The 27046-nt window shown below is 37.3% G+C and overlaps 1 protein-coding gene across 1 annotated transcript; it reads left to right on the forward strand.

Annotated features, from left to right (window-relative positions):
* The first annotated feature begins 1618 nt into the window (after nt 1-1618).
* Nucleotides 1619-26822, forward strand: YAF2 (YY1 associated factor 2). Its single transcript, XM_056509533.1, has 4 exons — nt 1619-1959; nt 2088-2213; nt 20927-21079; nt 23660-26822. Exons 1-4 carry the CDS (start codon nt 1934-1936, stop codon nt 23895-23897), a joined length of 543 nt encoding a protein of 180 aa, XP_056365508.1. The 5' UTR covers nt 1619-1933; the 3' UTR covers nt 23898-26822.
* Nucleotides 26823-27046: the final 224 nt, after the last annotated feature.

Genomic DNA, 27046 nt, shown 5'->3' on the forward strand with positions numbered 1-27046 from the left:
TTGTTTCAAAATAATTACTTTCCAAAAGTGGGGAAATAATGTTTATTTATATAGTAGAAAGAGTGTGCTGTGGAAAAGGGCACAAGGAGGCAGGTTTCTCCACTGCTTCCCATCAAGAGATTTCTACATAATGTCAGGTTCAGATGAGACACCTCATATAATTTTGTAATTTTAAATATCCACTTATGGACTACTGGTGCAAAGCATTCTTTATAGTCAATGGAAAGAAATAGTCCTCATAGGAGAGAAAAAATGTATTCCTGTCTTAGTATCAGAACCACCTTCAACATGAGCTTGTTTCTCCTGCTGAGAGCTGGGTCTGGGGTCCTAGTTCATGTAGATGTCTAACTAAATGCAAATGAACTCAGGCCAGCTGTCTGTGTGTGGCATGCAGATGTGCAATCCATACATTTTATTCATAATTTGAAGAAGACTGCATGAGAAGCATAAAGAGATAAGGAAGAAAGAATATGCAATAGAGAAAGAAAGGAAAAGGTCAGGCAAATACAGAAAGAGAACCATAAGGTGAGGAAAATAGCAATACTGGAAAGTGGATATGAATGCAGAAGGAATTCAGGATAGATGGCCAACCACAAGTAAATCCTACACAGGTTTCCAATTGCTGACACAGCAACCCTACAGAGACAGAGAAAACTGTGAATCTTGTAAAAGTGTTTGCTCTTTTGCATAAATGTTACATTCCAATTAAGGGGTCTTTAATTGCTTCCCTAATGAGTCAAGTGCTTTACCTACATTTTTCCTCTCTATCCCAGTATTTCTAGCTGAAATTTGTTGTGACAACTTTGTCTTCAGAATCAGAAAGTTTCTGTGTTGTCCACTTGCTTAATTTTTAAACACGTCTATGTCTTCATACACTTCAGCAGAACTCCCCTTGAGTGTATTTTGTTATCGAAATCCCATCATTTCTTGGCAATGCATCAGTAATAGCTTTGGCCACTGAGATGCTGACCGGTGTCATTTCATTGTCTGCTTGCACTCTGCTCTCTACCTGTGTCTAACTGCTGTCTTTGTTATGCACTTAGGACATGTGCTCTTTGTTCTGTTTGAACAGCATCCTGCAAAATGGCATCCTAGTCTGTGCCTGGGCCCTGGTGCACTCTGATAACAGAGGAGACAGACACCCGTGTCCTGCCTGAGGTTGCTATGATGCATGAGAACCATGCATCATTGCTGTACTTGCAAGCTTTTAAGTGCAAAAGTAGCACTCTGCACACGGGTACAAGGTAGCATCACTCTCTCCCGGTTTTGTATTGGGACCCACGGTGTTCTCCCTTGGCCTCAAGCCAACGGGATGCTTTAGACCAAGACCTCTAAGCAGAAGTTCGCATTCAGTTTATTCCCGTTTGTTTCTTACTGTAAACCACGGCCTCGAGCAATTTCTGTGGGAAGAAGCACCAGACAATCTAGACGCTAGCGGAGCAGCGCTGGGCGATAACAGGGGCGGCTGTGAGGCAGCCGCCGCGCAGGCCGGCTGCAGTCACTCGCACGGCCGCTCTGCCCGCCGTGCCCAGCACCGCCTCCCGCCTCCCGCGGGCCGCCCCCGCGCCGGTTCCGCCCCCGCCCCGCTCCGCCCGCCGCCCCCAGCAGCCCCCGCGTTGCCCCGGCCCCGCCGCCGCTCGCAGCGCCCGAGCCGCCGGCGGAGCGAAGGTGCCGCCGAGCGCGGCCCGCCGGGCGCCGCGGCCTGCGGGCGCCGCTGGTTGGCGGCGGGGGGACACGTGAGCCGGGAGGCGGCGGCAGCAGCGGCGGCGGCGGCGGAAGCGGCAGCGGGAGATTCCCCGACAGCTGGAGGTTGCGGCGGCGGCTCCTCCTCCCCGGGTCCCCGCTGGAGCCCAGAGACCCCCCGCGCTCCTCCTTATTGACAAACGCACAAAGGGCCGCGCCGGGGCCGGGCCGGGACGCGTCTGGAGCCGGCATGGGAGACAAGAAGAGCCCGACCAGGTAGGGGCAGCGGCGGCGCTTTACTCGTTCCCCCGGGCCCTCCGGGAGCGCGGGGCCGGCGGCGATGGCGGCGGGGGCGGCGGGGGCGTCGCGGCCGTGCTGCCCCTGGCGCGCGTGTGTCTCCGCAGGCCGAAGCGGCAGCCGAAACCCTCCTCGGACGAGGGGTACTGGGACTGCAGCGTCTGCACCTTCCGCAACAGCGCCGAGGCCTTCAAGTGCTTGATGTGCGACGTGAGGAAGGGCACCTCCACACGGTGGGTCGCCGGCGGAGGGGGAGCGGGGGCGGCGGGGGAGCGGCCGTGACAGGAACCGGGGCTCGTTTAGCAGCGGTGCGTCCCCGGGCTGTGAGGGAGGGCGGCCGTGACAGGAACCGGGGCCGGGGGAGCCGCGGTGCGTCCCCGGGCTGTGAGGGGGGGCGGCCGTGACAGGGACCGGGGCTCGTTTAGCAGCGGTGGGGGCGGGAACACGCAGCCTCCCCCGGCCCGGGGCTCCTCGGTGAACCTGACCCAGCGGTGCGCCAGCGTGTTTAGAAACAGTAATGATAAATACCAGGAAGGGCGTAATTGCCTGCACAGCCTAACCCTGCAGAGATCGTGCCCTTCTCACGAAGAAGGACTGTCGCCAATGATGTGCCTGCTAAGATGCTCACCCTTTCAATTGTTTTTAAATTTTAAATTATTTTTTCTATGAGTTTAGCTTTGCCTCGTGCATAACCTCTTTGATTGTTATTGGTAGTATTAGTATTATTTTAATTCACTTTTTATCTCAGAGCATCACCGTCCAGATTTCCGAGAGCTGTAGGGGGTGGATTATAACCTTTCAGTGTTAGGGAGGAATTGTTAGCTGAATTGCACTTTATGGAATTGCCTCCCTGTGTAACTGTGACTTCCCAGAAGGACCTTTTCTCTGTACACCAGTCACAAAGCTTGCTCTGGATTAACTGGTTCCTGTGCCTGCCGGTGGCCTAAACGTGTGTGCTTGGGGAAAGGAGGCTTTTACAAACGAACTTGAGTGCACTTGTAGCCACACATGCTAACGAAAGAGAACCTTGATCAAGAATCCTTTCGTAGGGTTGCCATACCTACGGGTTAATCCCATAGCAAGAGAAGTTTAAATGGCAATCAAGTTGCAATCCTATCAAAAGCTTCAATTACATTGTAGATGTTGGTCAAAGCAGTACCGAGTATGACTTGCAATAAATGTTACATGTTTGAAATTGTACTCACATGGTTTGGTCCAATTACTTGACAAAAATGATTATTCTTTATTTCTGAAGTTGGTTTCCCTGACTTCTGAAAAAAAGAATGAATATTGGAAGGACTTCTCATAACTCTAGTTGTGAATATTAGTTGAATGTTTTGGTTTGGATTGTTTTCTTTTTTTAAACAAAGGAAATCAATAAAGTAAATGTGACAAGAGGGAATTGCATCTGTCACATATATTATGGTTTCCAGTTCTAACAATGGCATTATGTTTATATCACAGAGAGATGTGTACAGATCGGTAATGTACAGCAAAAATCCGACTACTGAATTAATGCAAAGTCTTTTTAAAAAATAATTTTAAAAAGCCTCTTTAACATCCAGTCAGCTTGATCAGAAAAGTCAGTTTAGAATTATGTTTTATTGTATTGGAAGCTCAGCTGGATCAAAGCATTGAAACTTAACAAACAAAAATTGGAGCTTCTGAGAAACAAAATATTTTCATTGTCTTCTACTTGAATATTTCATCTTTTAAATAATTTTGCAACAAAATAATTTTTCTTGCTTTGGTTTCCACTTTCTCCCCGACATTGACCTGGTATGTGAATTGTAGTTATAGGTTAATTATTTATTTCTCTATTTAAACTCTGTAACAGTGTGTCATTGATAGGTTTATGGGACTCTTTTTCCTGAAAGGTTTATATGGGTTGCATCTTCATATGATAGCAAAATCCAGGTTTTACACATAGCATGAAGTAGATAAAAGTTGAGGTTTCAGGGCAGGCAGCTTTTGTCTCCAGTTCTGATATATGATTTGAGCTAGTAAGTAGACCTTTGTGTCCATGAAGAGAATCATTAGGGTGCCAGAGAAACACAAAAGGCCAGCTGGGTGATTGGTTTTTTGGGGTTTGTTTTTGTTTTTTTTTCCTTCCAAGAACCTGGAGTCCAAGTGACCAAATTATTACCTTGTTAAATCATTTGTTGGTGTTGCCTATAGGATAAAATGGATTTCATCAACATGGGGCAGGATAACAATACTACCATGTTTTGATGGCACTGAGAATGCATTATTTATTTATTTTAGTCTTCCATTTTGAAGCTTGATGTTAGATTAAGTTGATGCATCAGCGTGGTTGTTGCTGTGCAGTGGTCTTAGAAGCTTTAACTGTTGTTTTTTTACTAATTAGAGCTTTGTCTATAAGGTATTGTAAAATGCTGCTTTTTTTTTTAATTCAGAGAAATCTTTCTTTGTGTTGAAATACCTGATTCTGCATGTTAAACTTCATTAAATGTGACCAAATTTGCAGGTGGAAAAACAGATAATTGTATTGAAGCTAAGTGGGTTTGAAAGCCACTGGAAATTAGCTGCAAAATTGAGTAAATTGTTTTTTTTTAAAAATACTGTTTATGCGCATTTACCTTTACAGAAACGTTTTCAGGTACGGGTAGGGTTTGTGAATGTTTTCACTGTTGAATAATTTCTTGTCTCTGAAGGAGTTATCTTTTGTGCCAGAGGCTAGAAGTGGGTTATGTTCTTTAGTAACTGATAGAATTGTTAAGATTAGTGCAAATTATTTTTACAATTTCTTTATTATATTTTATTTCTAGACTGAATTTTCAACACAGATTAGATCATGGAGTTAAATTAACTTTTTGTCTGTGGTAGTATTGCATTGAATGGCTGGGCTGTTCTTGGAGGGGGATGCCCCAAGGGAAATCCTGGATGCTGCAGGAAGTGGAAAAACTGATTCCTAGGGTGGCACTCTGTTTAATACCCAGGCAGTGCCCCAGCATGGTACCTGTTAGATGTGCCACAAGTCAAATGTAAAACTAAGATCCTGTCTGCCAGATGGAGATCCCTCTACCTTTTACTCTACAACTATTGCCAGGTGTTACTTTGATAGTATCATTGAGGATCTAAAGTCTCCATGTTCACATGGCTTTAGTATTTACTTTCTAACCTAAATTGTTCTATTTTGTTGCTTGGGTACTGAGAAATTACTATGTTCCTCTTGACAGGAGACTGCACTGAGTATAGTAATTTTCTACATGTGACCTTTAAGACATTTTGAAATCTTTCTAGATGAAAGGTGCTATATAAATATAAGGAGCATAGGACTGTAATAATTACTCCTTTCTTGAACAAATCTCCTGCTGAAGTTCATTAGAAGCACAAGTAAGTAATACTGAATGGAACCCTAATGTACTGTGTTATAGAAGGAACTGGTGGTAACCTCTATATTTAGGTTGCCTAATAGTCTCCATTATAAAGAAATTCTATGACCTTTTTGAGAAGGTTTGTTGTTTGCAAAAGCCGTTGTAGTTTGGCAAGACAAAAAGTCTTTGGGCTAAATAAGTGGTCTGATTTCCTTGCTCCATAAAATTGTTTAAGTTTTGCTGAGACTAAAAAAAAAAAAAATCACTTGAAAATTTTCATTCCCCCTCTGTCACTTATGTTGTACAGAGAAGTCTTTGCTAGAACACTGAAAAAGCCCAGACTGGAACTGAGTACAAACAACAGAGGCAATGATGGTATGCTGAAAACATGGCAGGGAATTATATGGCTCCTGGAGAGGTTATAATGGGCTTGCTGAATTTGGTTTGATTCTCACAATTACTGTTTTGTTAAAAGAAAGTTGCCTCCACTGGCAACTCCACTTTCTTTCCTTCTGTTCTTCATGGCACTATCTGAATCAGGAGTGTACCAATGCTGGTTGACCCTCAAGAATTGGGCTGGATCCTGAGACAGACCTTATTGCAGCGAGTATTTGCTCCTAGTGTGTCTGTCCTTCAATAGATGTTTGGATTTTGCTGTCTTTGCCAGCTAACACCATTAGTCACTGTAATTGTGATGTGAAGCTGAAGATTAAGAGTTTGTGTTGCTGGGAAGAAGTACACAAAGTACACAAGAGGACTGGCATTCCCTGTAGAGGAGGAGTGCATGTTTCCTACTCTCTGCTGCCTTCTAGGAGGCTGCTTTACTGCCCTGTTGTCACCTTCCTGCTTCAACTTCCTCAGAAGTGTTATTAATGCTCTTGTTATTCAGTTAGCAATAGCATCCAGATTTAAAATTACCTGTCACTTTGCTTTCCTTCATGTGGTTTTTATGCATGTGGTGTGATCTCTAGTTGCAGGATCCTATTCTTTTTTCCATGCTGTTATAAACCACTTTTCCTTTCTGTGTGAATGATGAGCATCCAGGGCAGTGTAGTGAGAGCTACAGGAGGAGCTGCAAATACTGGCTTTTTAAAATTTGAAGTGCTTGGAATTATATTCTACTGTGTAAACAAAGGGAAAAAAAGCATTCAGGGACATGCGATCAATTCTCCCTTTTCAGACTTAATAACTTTTTGTGATTTTTAAATTAGGAAAAAGTGCCAAACTCCAAAGGATATTTTCACTAATGGTATTCTCTTAGCTAGTAATAGGGGAAGATTTATTATACAGGCATGTATTTTATGATTGTTATGCTTTTATTTTATTTTTTAGAACTATTTGCATTACTTGCTTTGAATTCAATAAAAATTTAATCTTGACAGTGAATCTGAGTCTTAGTGTACTGTTCAATCTTTTTTTTTTTTTTTTTTTTTTTTTGGCTGGGGAGAAAGGAGAATGAGGAGATGAAACAGGTAGAAATGTGTTCTGTGAAGTTTTGCAGGTTTTGGGGTTTTTTTTGAACTTGGATTTAGGATGGTTTTTTAAGGGATTTGTCTTTGATATACATGTTGAGAGAGATCTTATATGCAATATCATTTACAAAATATCCCCTGAAATTTGTAGCCAGAATGAGAAAGTCACATTTAGTCAGGATGAATTTTTGTGGATTTGGGATCTCTGCCTCTTTACTGTCCTTTACTACTGAAGTAGAGATAATGTATAAGCAGCCAAATGGGGACATGACTTCTGTGTTCTATGATCTACTGATCTTCATCACTGAATGGTTCCTTTTCTCACAGGCTAAGGTATGAAGAGCCAAATTTAAATCCCACCAGACACCTAAGAGTGAGAGAGATAAGGAACAGGGATAGAATCTTTGTACATTTCCTTGGTATTTGGTCTATGTTCCTCGACTGTGCCTGAGAATTTGGCCATCTAATGTATTTTATAATCATATCTAATGATCTCCTAAATACAAGATACAGGTCTCTACTTGGAACTGCCATGAGTTTGTTTTGTGCTTTGAGACTCATAAATAAAATGTTTAATTTTTTAACTTGGATATCAAGGTCATTTTTCTTCAGAAAACATGTGCAATGTGTTTAGTCATGTACCATCTGGATGTTTATAAGCACAAATCAGTTACATTTAATCAAATCTGGTATTTGTATTTCTGTTGAAATGCAGTACTGCTGAGGACAGAGAGTTGGTACTTCTCTTGTATATCTGGTTTAACATGTCTGTTTCACAACAGCTTGTTAAGGGCTCTCCTGCCTTCCAGCCTCTGTGTGTGCACATGCGTGTGTGTGTTAGGGGGAAGGTTGGGAAGGAGAAAAAGAGGAAGAACTGCCTGCCGTGCTGATTTTACAAATACATGACTGAATCAAGCTCAACAGACTCAAGAGCTGTTTGTTACTTGTGGCAGTGTAAAGAAGGAAATATTTGCAGGAATGAAGTGAGTGGAAAAGTAATATAGAGCTTGGTAAAATATGGATTATATATTACAAGTTTTATGATTTAGTGTTAACATTCAATTATGAAGAGGAGCAAGAATAAATAGTTCTCTTTTGCTCTGTAGATAGCCATCGGGTAATCTAGTAATTTTGGACTTCCAGTCTTATTTTTAAAAAGAGTTTTTAAAAGTAACCTTTGAAATTGTTTAGGAATTTATTTAGGAATTTTTTTTCCCTAAAAATACAGTGAAACTTAAGAATTCTGCACACATCAATTTCAATATTGTTATAAAACAAGTAATGAATTTTTATTGATTGAGTGGCTCTGTTAGATGCTCCTCATGGGTGTAGCTTATATGGGCAATAGAGAATGCAATGGGCAGCCAACCAAAAGAAAATCAAGTCTGTATTTTAGAAAGGAGCAGGGAGAGTGTTGTTGGCTTTTTTTTTTTTTTTTTTAAGGTTAAATTTCATGTTAAATCTTTGTAGTTTTGAACCTGACAGTTATTTTAATTTGTTACTCTAAGAAGCTCATGAAAAATTGTAATCTGCTTGATCCACTACAGTCTGGTATCCTTTTCTATCTTGTTACTTAAGTAGGGCTTTTTTTCATGTAGTTGTGGGACCTGCTGTGCTTTGTGCTGTCTTTTTTTGGATTCAGAATTTTCATTTTGAGTCACCTTCATGCAGGATTGTCAGATAGTTCTCACCACCTCTCAGCTTGATTCTTGTTCTATTTCTTATACCTTTGCCCAAAGTAGAATTAAAAATATTAAATAGCAAGCCTGTAGAACCTTGCTATAAATTCTACCCCATAGATACATGTAAATATATCTAAAGGTGGTTGTTGGGAACTGTTAAACAAGAAAACCCAAATTTTGAACTTCATTTTGCACAACTTTGTCCTCATCATAGTTTAGCTTAAGTGGGAGAGTGTTTTTTTGACTGTGTTACAAGTCAAGGCTGGCATTGTGTATTTCTTTTCTCCTAGTCAGCAGAGCTACTTGTCTATAGAAAGAAACTAGACTGTCAAGCCGATTGGCTTTATCCTTTAATGCTCCCAATTCTTAAATAATTTCATTCTTGTATCTTTCTGAAATTTGAGTTAGAGGTTTTTATTTGCCCGTCTTATGATTTTTTCCTTTTTTTTTTTTCTTCTGCAGTACCTGATGACGTTTTTCAGCTTTCCTGTAGTTCTCTAAACATTTTTTTCTGAGGGTGAATTTCATTAGAAGCTGTTAACTGCCCTAAATAATATTCAGTGATCTATGTTTTATTCTAACTCGAACTCATACTCTCTTGTTTAATTTAGTTATATGGAATTAAACTTTTGTGTGGGTACTGAAGCAAAGAAGACTTTATGCCATCCAGTATTTGCTTTCTTTCCATGATTAAGTACTTACCTTTGAGGCATAAGTAGTGTGTGTTTTGATATATGTAGCTTTGCTTGCTGGTTTTTGTTTTGTTTTTTAGTGGGTTTTCTTTTGGTAGAAATGTCATCTTTGTTTTTAGTGCCACCAGTGGTATTCTTATTCTGTGCCTCTTTTCTAGGGAAAATTGTATGTCCCAGACTAAAAGCCACCTAAAATAAGATGAAGTATGTTAAAAGAGAAGATTAGCTGATAAAAAGAAAGCTCTTTCATCACTTGTAAAGTGATGAGAATTTGCATTTTCTGCCCCTAACTTTTTACCTAATTTTTCCTTGATTGCTGTGACAGCCCACTATGCCTCTTCCTGTTTAAAACTTGGTAGAAATATCTGTACTTTTCATCTTGAAAGTCAGGTTAGGACAGCGTGCTTTGCAGAACATTTCCTCGGAGTATCAAATGATGTCTTCTTGGCTCGTACAGTCAGCTACAAGGTACTTTTGAAGTAGGCTAGTTAGAACAAAATACTAAGTGTTCAATTTTTTATACTTCCATGCAGTAGCTTATCCTGGTTAAAGTAGGACAGAGAGATCCTGAGGATTGTCTGTTCTCTGAAGTGCATTCCACTGGTATGTGGTACACTGATGTAGAGCAGGCTTGAACTTGGAGAGTTCAGCTGCAGAATGTTGTTGGAAGGCTTTTGGCTGGCAAACTTTCCATCAAAAGTCAGTTTGAAGACTAGAAGATATGACCTTGACATCTGCTACAAGTTTTTTCTTGTTTTCTTAGGAGTTGAGGGGGGAGGAGGAAACAAGCAATTGAAAGTTTTCCCATTCCAACTACTGAAGATTTGGAACCTATCTTTAAACTTTTCCAAAATGCTTGAATATACTTTCTCTGTATCATACAGCTCATGTGACAGTGCCCAGTAGGAAAAAAAAAAAGTATGAATTAGTAGGGGTTTGAAAATTCACTATGGAAATAGAGTTCTCAGCTGTAAAAGCTGGAAAAAGTTGTTATGGCACATGCTGGGAAAAGGAAAGTTATGTTATGGCTATTATTGAAATCTGTGATTAGGGTCACGCTGTAGAAATTCTGTAATTGAAAAAGAAGGATAAAAGAGAATGCAAGGACTCGTTCTGTGGCATCATTTTAGATTAATATACATCTTAATGAAGAACATTATGGAGACTTGATTTTTTTGGGTAAAGTGTGTAGCCTTTTCCTTTACTTAAGGTGGACATCTTTGTGGGGCTGGCTCTGAATGGAAGAAATTTCTAGATTGTTGCCAGCTTCTGGGAAGATGACACCTGCAGTGCAGAACAAATAAGATAGGTCAGAGGCAAGCTCCTTCCAGTTCGATGACAAAACTAGCTGTACCAAGTATTGGCCCTGGTCAGTGCAACAATGACTGTGCTTCTGCATCTGTGTCATCCTCATATTCTACATGGTTTTTTGCATAGGGGCAAGAGGGTTTCATAGTTTCTGCAAGAAAGGGTCAGAGGAGTAACATGAAGGATCCAATCCTTTGTGGGATTGGCATTTGGAAGAGGCCACTTCCCCATGAATCCCAAGGATCTAGGGGTCTAGGAGACTGTAACCACTCTTTTTCCGTAGACTCCTAAATACTGCCTCCTCAGAGGATGTTGTTAGATGAAATTCAGATTCCTGTCCCCTGCTCATATGTAGCTCATCGTCATCTAGGAAACATAAATTAGTTGATACCAGTATGTTTCTCAAGCAGGATATTTTCAAAATAGCTGTCACACTGAGCATTGGTGCACCACAGCCTGTGGCAAATGGGGAAGAATTCTAACAACAATATGCAAGAGGTTGGAGCCTTTTGAGTGGTTGTTGAAGTAACATTTGATGGTTGATGAACTTTGAAAGATGAACTTTGTCTTTCTGAAGGTCCTGATAAAGATATTTCTTATAGAAAGAAGGCTGTTGTGCACTGTACCACTTGTCTTTAGGAGACTTGCTGGCCTCATCTGTTAAATGTCATCTGGAAAATAGGGCATTCCCTTTAAGGGAATGATTAAATAGGGACACTGCCTCAAGGGGTAGTTTTCTGCACATTTTTACAGTGACTGATAAAACCATAGGGGTCATGTGAGTCTATTCTAATTGAATCAGCTTTTATTGAAAGACGGAATTGCTAGAAATGCACTGAATGGATGAATTCCAAGTAAATGATTCATGGTGTAAAACAGCTAGGAATGTGAAAGCACAAATCAGAGCTGTCTGAGTTAGAATTCAAATATACATAGGATGTGTAGAAATTGCATTGCTACTCTGCTATATGCAGATGGATCTTTATCACAATTTCTCATACAGACCACTAGCTCCATTGTTTGCACTGTCATAATTATTCAGTGGCATTATTTGTAGAGGCAGTGAAATGGCCTGTTAACACTCTAGGATATGACAGAAGTAATGGTAATGAGAAAAAGTATTTTGGATAGCAAAGTGTTGAAGATGCATATAATAATGAACTGCTTCAATGTAGCAATAAAGACTAGTTTCTCACAAGATGGTGATTAGTGAGGGCATATTCATGTGACATGGCAAGCTAAATGTAGTTTAATCTGATAGTTTTATTCTATGAATAGCTTAATAGAGTACTGATGATGGAGGGAGAGTGAACTGATCTGTGTCAGAACTCAATGACTGCTTCTCCTGATAGTGATTTAATTTAATTGCTAGCAACTTGTGCTTGCATTACATGAACTGGCAGAAGGAAATATTTTTTAGTTTTCTTAGGACTTAAACTGTTAAAAATCAGGAGTGGCATCATTATGTGAGATGCTTGCTTCTGTGTAGAACACAGTTGGCAAGATCTAACTGGCCACAGCATTTTTAATACTATTTAGTACACACTGTGTTCCTGATGATTTCCTATTTGCTTTAAATATCACTGATATTCTTAATAGTCACTGATGTGTGTTTTTTTAATTTTTTTTTTTTTATTAGAAGGTAAGTTGTGGGTTACTGGAACTTGGTTTCAAAAACCAGCAATAGTAATGGAACAAAGGTTTGTGGGGTTTATAGTGAAGTTGAAAAGGCAACTTCCTTTGTTATGGAATATTATTTGGCAGAACCTAAAAGCTCTTGTACAAAGTGCTGTAGAAAGAGATTGTGGAGTAGATATGACAGTTAATAAAAAGTTACATGTAATTTTAAAAGGTAGATTTTGCTTATTTATCAAATCTAGAAGAAAATGTTAAGTTAGTTCAAAAATTGTCTAATAGTAGAAAATAAAGTCTGAAAATGTTGTAACTAATAGTCTGCAAATATATGGAAGGATATATTAAAAGCTGTTGTTCATTTTGTGTGTACAAATGCTTGACAATTCTGTAATTATTTGGGAATTAGTGTTTTACATTTGGCAAAAATAGTCCCTGTACTATTGAAGTTTAAAAAATATTGCATGCTTTTAATTGTTTACTGTCAAACTAATACTTGAAAATTTCATTGTCTTGAAGCACAAAGAAAGATCAGTAAAAAAGGTGGGGAATTTTTTGCTTGGTTTCTGTGCAGTCAGATTGCATATACTTACACCTTAATGGTACAAATTTAAGCATAAACTGGAATGAACAGCCTAAAATATAACAGTTAAACTTTTATCTTCTTACTCCGAAGTTTAAGAAGACTTTGCCACTATGTGTCAAATTGATTGTTGATTGCCAGCATTATTACATTGGGACAGCTACTGCAGTGCCTTAATACATGTATATGTGTCTTGGTTGTAGTTATTTCCTTCTGTATTATAAAGAATTTAGGTAACAATTTCTTGACTCCTAGGAAATTCTTTTGCATTTTAAACCTTGATAAGATTATGATGTGAAATTTAATTTGGTCCTGTTAATTTTATTGAACACTGTCAATACCATTTCAATGTCTATACCAATGTAGACCTCAGCCTTACAATTTTTTTTGTGAATTCCTAGTCTTGAAAAGAAGAGCAGTCTCTTTGAAGTGAAGCTCTTCAGAGGCAGAGGTTAGCTCTAAACAAGGAAGACTCAGGTAGCTTAATTTCTAAGTGGATGTTTAGGTGAAATTGCTTAGATTTTTTTGTCCTTAAAACCAGTTACATTGGGAGGGAAAAGAGACTCAGGAATGGGCATAGATACAGAAATCACTAGTGTCTGTGTTACCTGTTTTGCAGGAAAAAAAAAAAAAAACCACTCTGAAAAAGAGTGAAAACACGCCTAAGGAATTGGGAATGTTAATTACTTTCTTGATATAGTAACTTATCAGTATATGTGGGTGGGAGAAGGGAGGTAACCCTCAACAAAACCGGCTAATGGGTGGGAGGAAAGTTTATTGACTGCTTAGTAAGGTTTACTTCAAGGTAGTGTGCTACTTGTTGCAGAAATGGAATTTGAAATACCTTTCATTCTGGATCCATTTAGATGTTCTGCTATCTAAATCTACATCATCGCTCCATCGCGGAAAGTCACATTCCAAAGCCGCTGGCTGCAACCTGTTCTGTAATCTGCTGAGTGAAAAACTGTCTAAGCTATTAAAGAGTTAGATCTTTAGATAATTAATGTCTTTTTGAAAATGCACAGGAAGCTTCCTTCTCATACTCTAATATTGCTACAGTACTCAAATATAGATGTGCCCTGTAAAAGTTATGGGAGGAAATGCTGTAAGAATTGCTCAAAACAGTCATATCTATATGAAGATGTTCTAATATGTGTTACAGGAGTATTCATTCCTTAGAAACTCTTCTGCTTAAAACCATGTCTTCACATCCTTCAATTTGTTTAAAAAGCTGCTTACTGTAAAATCATACTGCTCTTTCTGTTTGTCTCCCTGTATATATCTGCTTGCTTTCAAGATTAGTAACAACCTTTTATTTTTAAATTAATTTCTCTAGTTACTGTGTTAAGAGATATTTAAGAATGTGGACCTTAGAGAAATGAGGACATGTGGTGGAGGATTTTGTAGTAGAGACTAGCTGGAATATGATGATGAAGTATAAAGTATGTGAAGATAAGCTTTTCTTGAGATTCCAGTAATGACTGGAAAAATGAAGATTAGAATATTACTGTGGATATCAGATTTCTATTAGCTTCTTGAGACATTAATATTTAGGATAGATGTGAGTGGAAAAGGATCTTCAAATAAATTATAAGATATTTAAAGCCTGTACATTTGTATTGCAAGATGACCCAGTGTAGTAATGAAAGAACAGAGTAGAATTGGAATGATTCAGCTTCATTCTCAACAAGATTTTAATGGCCTTAACTGTGTGTTCTGTTTAGACTTTAAAAAAGACATATATGAAACAAACATCAGCAAATCAGGATTTTTATCAGGGTTTGTAATGTTTACAAGGCATTTCTGAAATCATTGCTAGATGAGGGAGTAGCAAAAGCTGGTGGAGGAGGAATACTAGTATATAAATGATGCTGGAATTCCATTTGAAAAAATATTAGCTGAGTCAGCTCAGTTAGAAACACAGGAACAGATGGAAAGGAGACAAGTCTGCAGGGCATGAATGAGAGATGGATACAGTAATCTCTTCTGTTTACAGAAGCTTGCTTTTTAAAAACTTGTCCTTCCTAAGCAGTAAATGAAGGTGGGATTCAGGAAAACTTGACTGGTTAGTTGGAGGAACTGACTGACTTTCTCTGAGTAGTTCTAGGTATTTTTTCCTACAAGCTGGTTGACATTGTTCTTCTATGCTTTGCACAAAGATACTTAATTGAGAATTCCTGACTTTGATTTTAGAGTTTCTGCTACATTAGTCAGAACTGTGACAAGGTTCTAGGTTTAATCCATGATGCATGAGCATGTTTACAATGCAATTTTTGGAATTATCTCCGAGACTTTCCCAAGGAGACACCGTAAAAAAGTTATATATGCAAATTGTAAAGGCAAAAGCATTTCTTTTTTGTACTGGTTCTGTTCTTTAGGCAGTCAGGTTCATGAGTTTGACCAAAGATGACACATATAAATAGATTATTTACTACTTGTGAGACTTTTTGGCTATAGCAATTTTGCTAATTCCTGTAAAACCCCAGAGAGTAAAATTCAGGGTGCTAATTGTCTAGACTACAGGTTTGCAAAGAATGAGCTCTGTCATGTCATGCTGGAGGGACAGAAAGAAGCTGATACTCAGAAACATGCTGAACTCATTGCCTAAGCTCTGTGCAGTGGGGCCTAAAAGCAGCAAGAAGTTGAGTATATGATGTGGGACATTCCATTAGCTTGGAAGCATTTATTCTGTCCTCCTGAATCACCTGAAAGGAAAAAATACTTTATATGTAAAGATATTTTGTTTTTGAGGAAAGAATTCTATGACCAAGGGTAAGACAAATTAGTCAGATTTCTGTTCCAGATATTTCTAACGTCTCTTTCTTAAGGAATAAATCTGCTATCTTGAAGAAAAAGTCAGTGTCTCCCTGCAGGGAAGAAAAGTGTAGATAAATGCTGCTGCTTAAGGATATGGGGTGCCTTTGAATAAAACCTCTTTAAGTCTCTGAAGCCAGATTTGGTTTGGTGGTGGGGTTTTTTTCCTAAAGTGGACAAAAGAATGAAATTCATTTGAAAGTTGAAATTTTGAAACTTATGTGATATCATGTAGAGATTTTACATTTAAAAGGTGAAAAGTTATGTAGGAATACCACAGGCTTTGTTTTCCTTGGTATTTTTTTTCTGGGAAGGAAAGCATGGTAGGAGATAAAACATTGCTGATTAGTCTCGAACTGTTCTGATGGATAGACAATTCCAGGTATATAGTAGTTGCCTCTTCTGTTTGATAGTATTGTCATGATCATAAAGGTCTTTTCCAACCTAAATGATTCTTTGACTCCACCATATTACCTCTCATTGAATCCTGCTGTCATTCAAAAGGTAACTGATAGGTATTTGGAAAAGAAACTTGAGTCTATGAACCCAGAACAAATCAATACCATCTTGGGCAACTAGAACATAGCATCCTTCTGTAGGAAGAGTTTTTCACAGACAATTTCTTTCTGATTTTTAAGATGAGACAACATGAGTTTAATAGGAAACCAGGAAGTAAGAGGAATTTGTAATTAAAATTCTAACAGCTTTTTGATAGCTAAGTAAAACTGGACTAGTTTATTCCATAGTTATTGGAGGAAAAGTTTGGCAAGTAAGTTGACCAGAGCCCAGTAGCAGACTTAAGTATCAGGCCTAATGTGCTATTTTAGATAAGTTGTATGTGTCCCTAGCTCTAGAAAAGAGATAATTTGCCACTTGAGACAGGATAAGCCTCTGGCAAGAGCTATTGGCCTGAATTGAAGCCAGGATGTGGTTGGACTTGAGGAAAGGATCACATTAAAATGGAAGCTCTGCTTGACTGATATTCTGGGTCTAGGTTGTCTATTGAAGAACATCTTTCAGCTTGATTGAAGTCTTAATTTTCTTAATCTGTACTCATTTTGTTTCAGGAATCTCTAGAGTTGTAGGTAGATGTGGGGTTGATTCATGGAAAAACTGTCACAGTTAGTCCCATCATGCTCCTTGTTTCCAGACTGTAGCAGATGAACCCTAAAGCTGATGGACAGATAAGTAGTTCAGGTCTATCAGAATTGGAGCTTATACTCTGAGTAGTGCAGAAGACATTAGATGCTTTACGGACTTTTGATAGTGATGGCTGCAGAAGCAGCACTGTGCAAATGTAGTTGTGCTCTATATAAATTAAATTCAGGCAAACACCAAGTTGCTTCAGCATTAAGCCAGTTTGGTTATCTGCATGTTTGATGGACAGCTCAGGCAACTGAGAGTTTACTGTATCTGGTGTATATGTTGGTCATCAGTATTGTATAGATATTTTTTGTTTATTTTGGTTCTCAAAATGGATCTGCTTTGCTGTAATGAGACCAAATTATTCATCATATCAAATTAATCAAAATACTATTAACATAGGTTATTGGTGAATACTAGGTGATGGAAATCAAGGAAGCATGTACTGCTGTGAGACGTTCAAAATTATTTATGTGCAGGAAGGTATTGTGTTGAGCTCTGGGTTGTGGAAATTACTCAGGGCAATAGTTCCAGATATTATGTGGTCTTTTTGAGTATTTTTCATCTCTAGACATGTAAATTGCTGTAAAGATTTTTTTTTTTTTTTTTTTTTGAGAACATCAACTATGAAAACCAGTCTTACCTTTGCAGTGATAAATATTTTCTTCCTTTGAGAGTGTCAGTACTGAATGATTTTCTGCACACAGATGCTAAAGCAAGACAAGTTTCTGCAGCCTCTGTAAATATGCTTTCTAAACCAGCAACTAGATCAAACCTGGTAAGATAAAATGTAGTCACATCCTGTAACAAGAAGACTAGAGTTAAAATTATGACATCCTGGTTTTTGGGCATTTATGGGAATTTTGGGGAAGACAAAAACTTTTATGTTTCTCTTAATGACTGTTGGCTATTTAAATACCAAAAATGTTAGTTTTCCTAATTTTTTACAGGGGACTATGAAGTGCCTATCAAGGAGGACTTTGAAAACAACATAGGCATTAGATAATTAATAAAATTGTAATGGAAGAGATTGGACTAGAAATGTAGGTAGATGTATGGCTGATGTCAGCTTAGAAGAAAGATAGCACTGTCTGAAAAGGAAAACTAGTAGTAGAGAAGGGAAGGTGTAATATTCAGAGATAATATTTAGAGATCTCTTGGAAGATGAGTAAATCAGTTTTTTGGTATGGCTACAGTGCTTAAACCGTGAAGTTCACCTCTGGAAAGAATTGCCAGTTCTTATCTTCTAATAGTGTATGCCTTTCTCAGTGTTCTCCTTCAAATGACTAAAGTGGAATTACTAGGTAAAAAATACAAAGCTTTTAGGGACCACCTAAATAGCAGGTATTATTTTTATGAACATTTCTGCTTGTAGTTTTGGATTGTTCAGTTGTGGTGGTCCAATAGTAGTCCAGTGATAGAGGCAAAAATGCTTGTAACCCTGAAGCAAAAGATAAAAGAGCTTCTTTCTAAACCCAGTTAGCTCAGGTGCTCTTGAATATTCTTAAAGAGCAAATTACCATAAATATAAACAAAAGGGGTGTTAATATAATATCTACTTAATCTGTAGCAGTGTATTACAAGGAGTCTTTAACTGGTTTTGAAAATGAGTAATTTAAAATGTTGTATTTTGGCAAATCATCAAAATCAATTTCCTGTTACAGGGATAGTTTCTCTTATCTTCTCTGAAACAGCCTTTTCTCTATGAATTTATTCATTCTTGAATTCAGCTACTGCTAAACAGGAACAATTCTATCGGGTCCAAGCTTCGTGAGTGTAGTAGTTACCTCCTGACACCTGCATGGCTTGTGAAGTGCTTCGTTGCAGTTCATTAGCTCCTTTTGAATACCTGGGGAAAAAAAGTGAGCACTTATAAGGCATTCCTAGTGTTGAGATATGAATTACTTTTTTTCTCAATGTTTTTAATATAGGAACCATGAATGCCTCATTTAATAAATTGGGATGTGAGAAAGCAGATAATAAAACTTAGTACAGAGATATAACTGATAGCTATAGAAAAAATTGACAACAAAAAAGATGGCTGTTTAATGGAAGGAATCTCTTGTCATAGCAAAGCCACATATAACCTCTTGATTAATTGTTAGTGCATCTTCCAAAATATGATTTCTCTTTGGGTTTTTTTTTGTCTTTACTGACTTCTGTTCCTTATTTGAAGGATTTTTTTTTTCAGTCTCATTTGTTTTATGGTATTAGGAAAAAGTTCTAAGCCTAGGACTTAATTTCACAACTGTACTTTAATAGAAATTATCTAGTTTGCCCTCAGGAGCTGAAACTGTTAAAAATTGAAAACTTATTTGGCTAAGATTTGTTTTTACCCCTCTCTACCCCTTTTTAACTAGTTTCCATAGTCATGGTGTTGTCCACACTCCTGGGAAACAATTCATTGTGTGTCAAGTTCACTAGTGTCTAAGTTCATAAGTAACATGTCCAATCATTCAGATCACTATGTAGAAATGATGGGATTGTCACTTGACTGTCATGAAAAACTCTATCCCTATCTCCTGGAGCAATCTTCAATTTGAGACAGATCATCAGTTTTCTTTATATATCACAACTATATTCCACCTGAAATCATAAGGTCGTGCATCAATTACACCTTGGTTCTTGTTCTGTTACGAACTACGGCGGCAAAAGGTTGAAAGAAGTCTGAGACAAGTTTTCTTTAAAATGTCTTATGTACTCTGTTAACCTACACATTTGTAGTTCATTGAGTCCATTTGAGTTGTTCATGGTGGACTCAATATAGTGTGTGCTTTGCAAGATCCTAGTGCTGTAAGCTGGGTAGTTTTCACTAAATGGATTTGTACCTCATCTTCATCCCTCCATGAGTCAACGTAGGCTCAGTTTCACGTAAGGGGTAGTCTAGTTTTTATCCCCAAGTTCTGTTGTGCTGACAATTTATTCATAGTCTTTCTTTTAATTTCTTTTAATTCATTAAGAACTTACTGTGAAGACTAATGAAATCTCACTGATTTATATTAACTGTCTTTCCCACACTTTATGAATTCTTGTAATTTGGCTTTCACTCTGTAACTTGAAATATTGCAATCATTACTGAACGTTACTTGTTAATGGGCGCTGCCTTGATTTCCCGCATTTGTTATTTTTCTCATCTCTTCACCCAAGCAAGAAGTGCCAGTAGTGTGATCCTGTGGGTTGGGATAAATAAGTATGTGTGTGAGCTGATAGCTTCTGTTGCTTTAATAATGGTTTTGTATTTTCAGAGTATCACAGTGCATATAATTTGAGCTTTTTCTATTTAAAAAAAAAACATCATCACAGTCCAACTAACAAAACCCTAGAGCTCAGCAGTGTAAGCATTCTTTTGGAGAAGAAATTTACATCTTCAAAGTCTTAATAACAGAAACTTTTCTATATATCATGACTTGAAATTTCCTAATTCCAAAACTGCAGAGCAAGTAAATACGCTTGCAATGGAATGAGTAAAATGTTTCATTTCAAACTAGGATTATTGTATTCCAATACCAAACAGAATAAAAAATTAATCCATAAGCTGTTGAAATTCTTTTGCCTGCCGTTGCTCTTCTCACACTGGTTTTTAGTTTGGATCAAACTTGGAAATGAAACCTGCACTGTGTATACTGATGGAATGTGGTCTTATGTTTCTCTTGCCAGCTTCCAAAGTGTATGTGTTCTGGCAGCTGTATCCTACTAATATTAATTAGCAGTGTATTTTTTTTCCAGTGAATAACATGATCAAAATTATATACAATATATACAGGGATTTATTATTGCCTCCAATAAATTTGTTTGAGCTGAAAACATTTAAGTTTTCTTTATAAGGCAAACAGTGGCTTTAGCTCTGATACCTCAAAGGTCAGCTTTTTTGTTTTTGTGATACAGATTTTCTACTTCTGTATTGGAGCCGACTCAAATCAGACCATTTCAGCATTTGAAGGGGCTGGGACTGGGTGGTACAGTAATTTCTGGAAAAATTGTCTTTTGGAGCTCACTCTGAGCTGTCTGGATATGACAGCTATGAGAAGAGGGCACATTGCAAATATGGTCTCTAAATCCTGTAAAATAAAAAAAAGTAATCTCATTTGTTGATAAGGCAAGTAAGTGAAACAAAAGGCTATAATGGGTTTAAATTTTATATGCTATCTTAATGAAGTATTAGCAGCAATATTGTTTAAACAATATTTCTTCTTACAGTGATGGTTAATGTTAATTGAAGTGTAGACAGTTTGAGACTTGTAAAGTCTAAGCATTATGCATGTCTATATATATGTGCACACAGGAAACCTCGACCTGTCTCTCAGCTGGTTGCACAACAGGTTCCTCAGCAATTTGTGCCCCCTACACAATCAAAGAAAGAGAAAAAAGACAAAGTAGAAAAGGAAAAAAGTGAAAAGGAAACAACAAGCAAAAAGAACAGTCATAAGAAAACCAGGTAAAAAATTTAGAAACTTTTTCAGTATTGGTAAAATGTGATTATCAAACAAAAAAAAGAAAATGTTCTTTGATTTTTACTGCTTTCTGAGTGCTGTGGCAAACAGGTTATATATTGGTGTGCAGTTTTATTGGTTTCAGCTGTCTATAAATACGAAGACCTGCAGTGTGTAGTTGTGGCCAGAAGATGGAGATCATCTGAACAGAGAAAGAAAGACTTTTTAAGAGTTATTTAGGATATTGTTTTAAGGGTTTATAGAAGTATTTTTTATAGCATACAGAACTGCTGATAGACAAATTGATGATACTAATCACTGGAAAAAGGGGATGGGAGTGATGAGTTTTCATGCAAAATAGTAGTGGGAGGAGAGAGAACCACTACCAGACTGCAGATGAGTAGGGAAAACAACTTGGTTATTGATAGCCTTGTAGAACCCTTCAGCTTTGAATGGCTGAACTAAGGCCCACATAAATTAATGTGACAGGATAAGGTATATGTGTTACCTAGTGATAGAAGTATCTATGCCACATCTGGGATGCTGAAGGACTCTTAAACTGAAAACATGAAATATTGCAGTACAGGCAAGCAGTTGTAAAAGCCTTGATCTTGCTGGGAGGAAGGAGGGTGCAAACTGCTAAACAAAAGCAGCAGGTTTAACCCCTAATTCATCATAATCTAAGCATAATGTTATTGTGGCAAAAATGCTGTGTCAAAAAACCTGAGAAGTATATAGGACATGTAGTGTAAGCAAATACGGGAGGAACTATTGATTTTTTATTGTTGTTGTTTGGAAGCACTCCAAAATAGCTCAGCCAAGAAATATCCTTTGGGATTAGTTATGCAGAGAAGTAGCAGATGCTTCTGTTGTGCCTGAAATAGGATCATTAGGATCAGAACAAGGGAAGGACTAAGAGTCAGTAGAGAGCAGTCATAAGAAAAGTCGTGGTTAGGATTAAGGACATTGGGGTGTTATTTCCTTTTTTCTTTTTTAAATACTCAAATTTACAAGCTTACCTCATGCAGTTGAAGTACTTCAGTTATGAAGCATTTGATGTAAGCATAGTGAGCATTAGTTAAGCCAATTAAAAATTATAAATTGAAATATTTATGGGTAAATTGCAATAATACAGTAAAAATGCAAAAAGTAAGAAAAGGGTAAAGAAATTTGAAAAATAACTAAAATAAAATCATGGACCAAAATACCAGAATTGCATTAAGATTTTCTTTTTTTTTTTAAAGCTTCAAACAGTTAATTTTTTCCAAGAATTGTTTCACTAGGTATGATAGTAAGTTAAGAATGCCTGATTAGTTTAGACAGATTTCTTGAGTATTCTTTGAGAAATGGATATCCTTTTCTTTTTGCTTTAAAATGTGTATATTATTACTGGAAACAACTATAAAAATCTTCATGCACACTCAATATAATTAATAAGCCTCAGGTACACAGCACTTGCACAAAGTGATAATTCTGAAGTTTTTTTCTCTGTTCCCATGATGCAGATCAGCAGATTTTCAGTTTTTTCTGAGATGCTTCAGTCATGCTGCTTCAGCCTCAGGGGAGCATGATGTCAAAGCCCATCTCAGTTCTAGCAGAGAAAAGGCATGGGTTGTTTCAGCTGAAATGAATGGGAGCCAATTCTACTTCAAGCAAAGTTGATGATAGGGTAACGGTTAGAGCTTTACTGTTATCACACCTGCAAACGTGATGTCATTATTTTATTGCAGCTTGAGCCAGTGCTATTGTGGAGTCAGCTAAATGCACAAACTGTGCTGTTCATAACTGCTTGTATGAATTCAGCTATCTGGTACCAGTTTTTCATAGTGATCATGGAAAAGGACTAAACTGAAAGTACTTTATGCATGTCACTAGCAAAACTATGATTGCAAAATAGAAGTCAAAATATTCTTTAGTTCTTTTTGTTGTGAAAAATCAAGCAATTGAAAGATTGAATGAAGAGACTTACTCTGTCAACACTGTATATAACATTCATCTCTGCATAATTTAAAACAGAGCCTATGCCAAGAATACCAAAGTTATACTGGGAACACAAAGTCCAGTTCAAATAGTATACTAGTGGTGCTTATGAGGTTTTGAAATGAGGTAACACCTGCTGCAAGTTAACACTGTCTATGCTGTTGAATCCAAAAGACAGACACCAACATCTTCATTACTGAACATAATTTTCTACTTAGAATTGTTGCTTCAGGCTGCTGTGGAGGTGGATGTTTCTCTGGATCAAATTCATTACTTTGCATAGTCAAAATTAAGTTTTGGGTTTTAAAAGTAAAAACCTTCACATATGCAGCACATATATTTTGCTGCACAGTGACATTATTCAAAATATCAACTTCTAAATAGTTTTAGGAGATGGTAATGTGTTATATTCAACTATTTCAATGTAAAACATATTAGGGAAGACTCCACCATTAATACTTCTAGTACATTGTTTTTCTACATATTACATGTTGCATAAAGAAGTCTTGTACACACATTTGTTCTCCAGAGATCCTAAAAGTAGGAGGAAGACAAGATAATAAGGTGGTGTGTGTGCTTTTAATATGATTATTTGCTTTATTTAGGCCAAGGTTGAAAAATGTGGATCGAAGTAGTGCTCAGCATTTGGAAGTTACCGTTGGAGATCTGACAGTCATTATTACAGACTTTAAGGAGAAAACTAAGTCACCACCTGCTTCCAGTGCTGCTTCTGCAGATCAACACAGTCAGAGTGGTTCTAGCTCTGACAACACAGAGAGGGGAATGTCCAGGTCATCTTCACCCAGAGGAGAAGCATCATCACTGAATGGGGAATCTCATTAAAGTTTATTTCTTCCAGTTTCTTTAGCCTCTTCAAAACATGCAAATACATCAGTTCTGTCACCTGTTACCACATTTTCATGACAGATTAGTTGTGCATAATTGGTATTTCAACTGGAACATAATGCAGTTTAAAAAAAAGAAAAAAGTGCAGTGGTGGAAACAATAACAGCATGAAGCTGAATCAGGGGAGGTTTAGGTTTCTCACCCAGAGGGTGGTTGGGCACTGGAACAGGCTCCCCAGGGAAGTGGTCACAGTACCAGCCTGACAGAGTTCAAGAAGTATTTGGACAATGCTGTCAGGCACTGTAGTGTGACTTGGGGCTGTCTTGTGCAGGGCCAGAATTTTGATTCAATGATCCTTTTGGGTCCCTTCCAACTCAGCTCATTCTGTGATTCTGTAGTAATTTAAATGCTATCTGCAAATGCTTATGAAGCATCTTCAGACCAACTTTTTAATCTACATGTGTAAGGGTGCCATGAAAATGTGGTTTGAATGTTCATTATGCAGTGTTATTGATATGTCCATTTTCACTTTCAGTTTAGTGAATTCTAACACAACTCTTGGAGTCTCTACTATTGGCATGTACTGAATTTAAATTTTTATTACATAGTTCAAGCTGCCTAAATATGTATTATTTGAGAATTGTGAAACATAGTTATATGTATGCAAGTCAAAGATCAACTTAATCAATTATTGCTGCAACAGAATTTTCATAATGATTATCTTATTAAAAACACCTGCTGGTACTTGGTGTGGTTAAATAGGAAAAATGTTATTAAAGAAAACATTTGTATGGATTTTTGCCAATGTTTGACACATTTTACTAGATTACTGTTACTGAATTATGTTGATGGTTTTACCAATATTTTTTGACACTTAAAACACTTATTGTAATGTTTACAAGCAAAATAGAAAACACATTTTAAGCATTGATTAGTTAACTTTGCAATTCAGGTAAAGTACTGCATTGTCGCTGTACACTGGTATTTTGTGTTGTGTAACAAATACTGAACCTCAGATGGTGATGCATTTGGCAAAAGCTATTTGGAAATATGAAAGTTTGGAAAAGCTTTAAAAAGAACAGAACTGCAGTTCTCATTTCTGCTTAGTGCTGTTTCCCTGCCCCAGATTTTTCTAGTGTCACATAGTCACTTATCGTTTCAGTACAGGAATATCAGAATAAGGAAATAACTTTTTGTTTGTTTGTTCTTGAGTCAGTTTCTTTAATATTGAATTGGCCTATTAGAATATATTAAGGCATAAATCATTTGAAAAAGACTCAGTATCCTACTTTATGGCATAAGCTGTCAACATTTACGCACTTAGCAATATACTGATAAAGAGCAGAACTATTTACAATACCATCTGGTATTATGTGAAATTACCAATAAAATATTTTTGTGAATACAGATTTTGCATTTTTGTTTACAACCAATAAGTGTTTTGATACATACATATGATTCATGTATAGGTTTTAAATTCTATATTCTGGTTCAGTACAAAAGTCCATTTAGCTCCTTTTAGTGACGTAGGGCACTTACACTCCTGTGAGCCTTTTCTTTCTCATTCAAAGTAAATATATTTTTAAGCCTATGTGGAAGTTGGATGGACCTTCTTGGTAGTGAATCCAGCCCCAAATTATTACCCATATATGATACGTCCTCTGAACGGCTAAAACAATGGATTTTTGTAGCCCCTGACAATTGTGATGTTTGGTGGTATCTTGTAGTAATGTATTTTTCTGTTTTTAATGCAGTACTTCTACAGGCACAATGGTACTGTTCTATTTTGTAAGATGCTAGTTGTGAAATACAGTTAGTTGCATAAAATGAGAGTCTGATGTGATATCTGAGAACATACATACCTCATTCCTTGGTGTTGCTGTTTAAATTTTTTAGACATCAAATGTTAATTATAGGCTATTTCAGATGACTAACTACTGACCTGTTTATTATGTATTCTGCTTTATCTTACTAAGTAGGATGTCTGTTTATTGCTGTTACTTGGCCAAATTTAGTATCTGTAAAACTATGCTTTTTATGGTTCTTAAATGTTTTTGGGGCCGGGCTAGTGTTCAGAATAACATACACTAGTTTTTAAAAGGAAAATACCTGCTTCTCCACTTTATTTTTTTTATATTTTATTTTTAGGTGGGACTATTTGCAGAATACACTGATGTAGTGAGTTACAAAAGAGCTGAAACTGTTTAAAGTAAGCAGTTTAAGGATAATAAATCTCATTGCAAGAAGTTTTATGAAATGCGTTTATAATTTGAAATTTAATGAATGCTAACACATTTCAGAATTCCTTGCAAAGAAATAATAATCTATTACCAGTAATTCACTAAATGGAAAATGTATTTTTATTTAAGTTTATGTGAATAAACCACCCAGCACTGCCAACAAAAGGACTCTATCTTCAGAATTAAGTAGTCATTTGTTTTGAAAGGAAGGATGGAGTGGATTTGACTATGATTCAACTGTGTCTAGAGAATAATCTCAAAAATGTGATGTAAGTACAGTTACCAAAAAGAATGCAAAAAGTCTCTCTGTTCTTTATGGAACAAGACATTGAAGAGCAATTTCTACTACAGGTGCTACAGAAGTCAGTTAGGATCTTAAAAGCTGTGGTGGTTTTAATTGAACTATTAGGTTGCCAGGGTTTCATTGCAATGATGCTTGCTTTAGCATTAAGCAAAGTTAAGTTTTTGCCTGTTGGTGATTACAGGTATATGACAATTCTGACAGCAGAGTAGATAAATTCTAAGCAAAATACTGCATTTTACTGTGTTCATAATATAATTTAAATGAACTTCACTTTCATAATTTCTAAATAATTTTTACTTGTAGTAATCCTAAGTCCTTTTTTCTAACTGTAAATATATTTAAAAGCATCTTTACTCCATTTATAAAAAGTGAAAATTTAATGTTGTAATGTGTTCTGATTAGCTATTTTTCTCTGTGATTGCTCTCTAAATAAGAACTGTTATTTGTTAAATCTATATATGCACCAGTCTTCAACAGCCATACATCCTGGGATGTTCATGAAATGGTGGCCCCCACAAAGACAAGTGTGATAGTGTTCCATGTAAATGAGTTCCTTTATGTACTGATTGATTGTCTGGTTTCAGAAAGGAAAAGGGGGGAGA

Source organism: Oenanthe melanoleuca, chromosome 1A (genome assembly GCF_029582105.1).
Source record: "Oenanthe melanoleuca isolate GR-GAL-2019-014 chromosome 1A, OMel1.0, whole genome shotgun sequence".
Lineage (NCBI taxonomy): Eukaryota > Metazoa > Chordata > Aves > Passeriformes > Muscicapidae > Oenanthe > Oenanthe melanoleuca.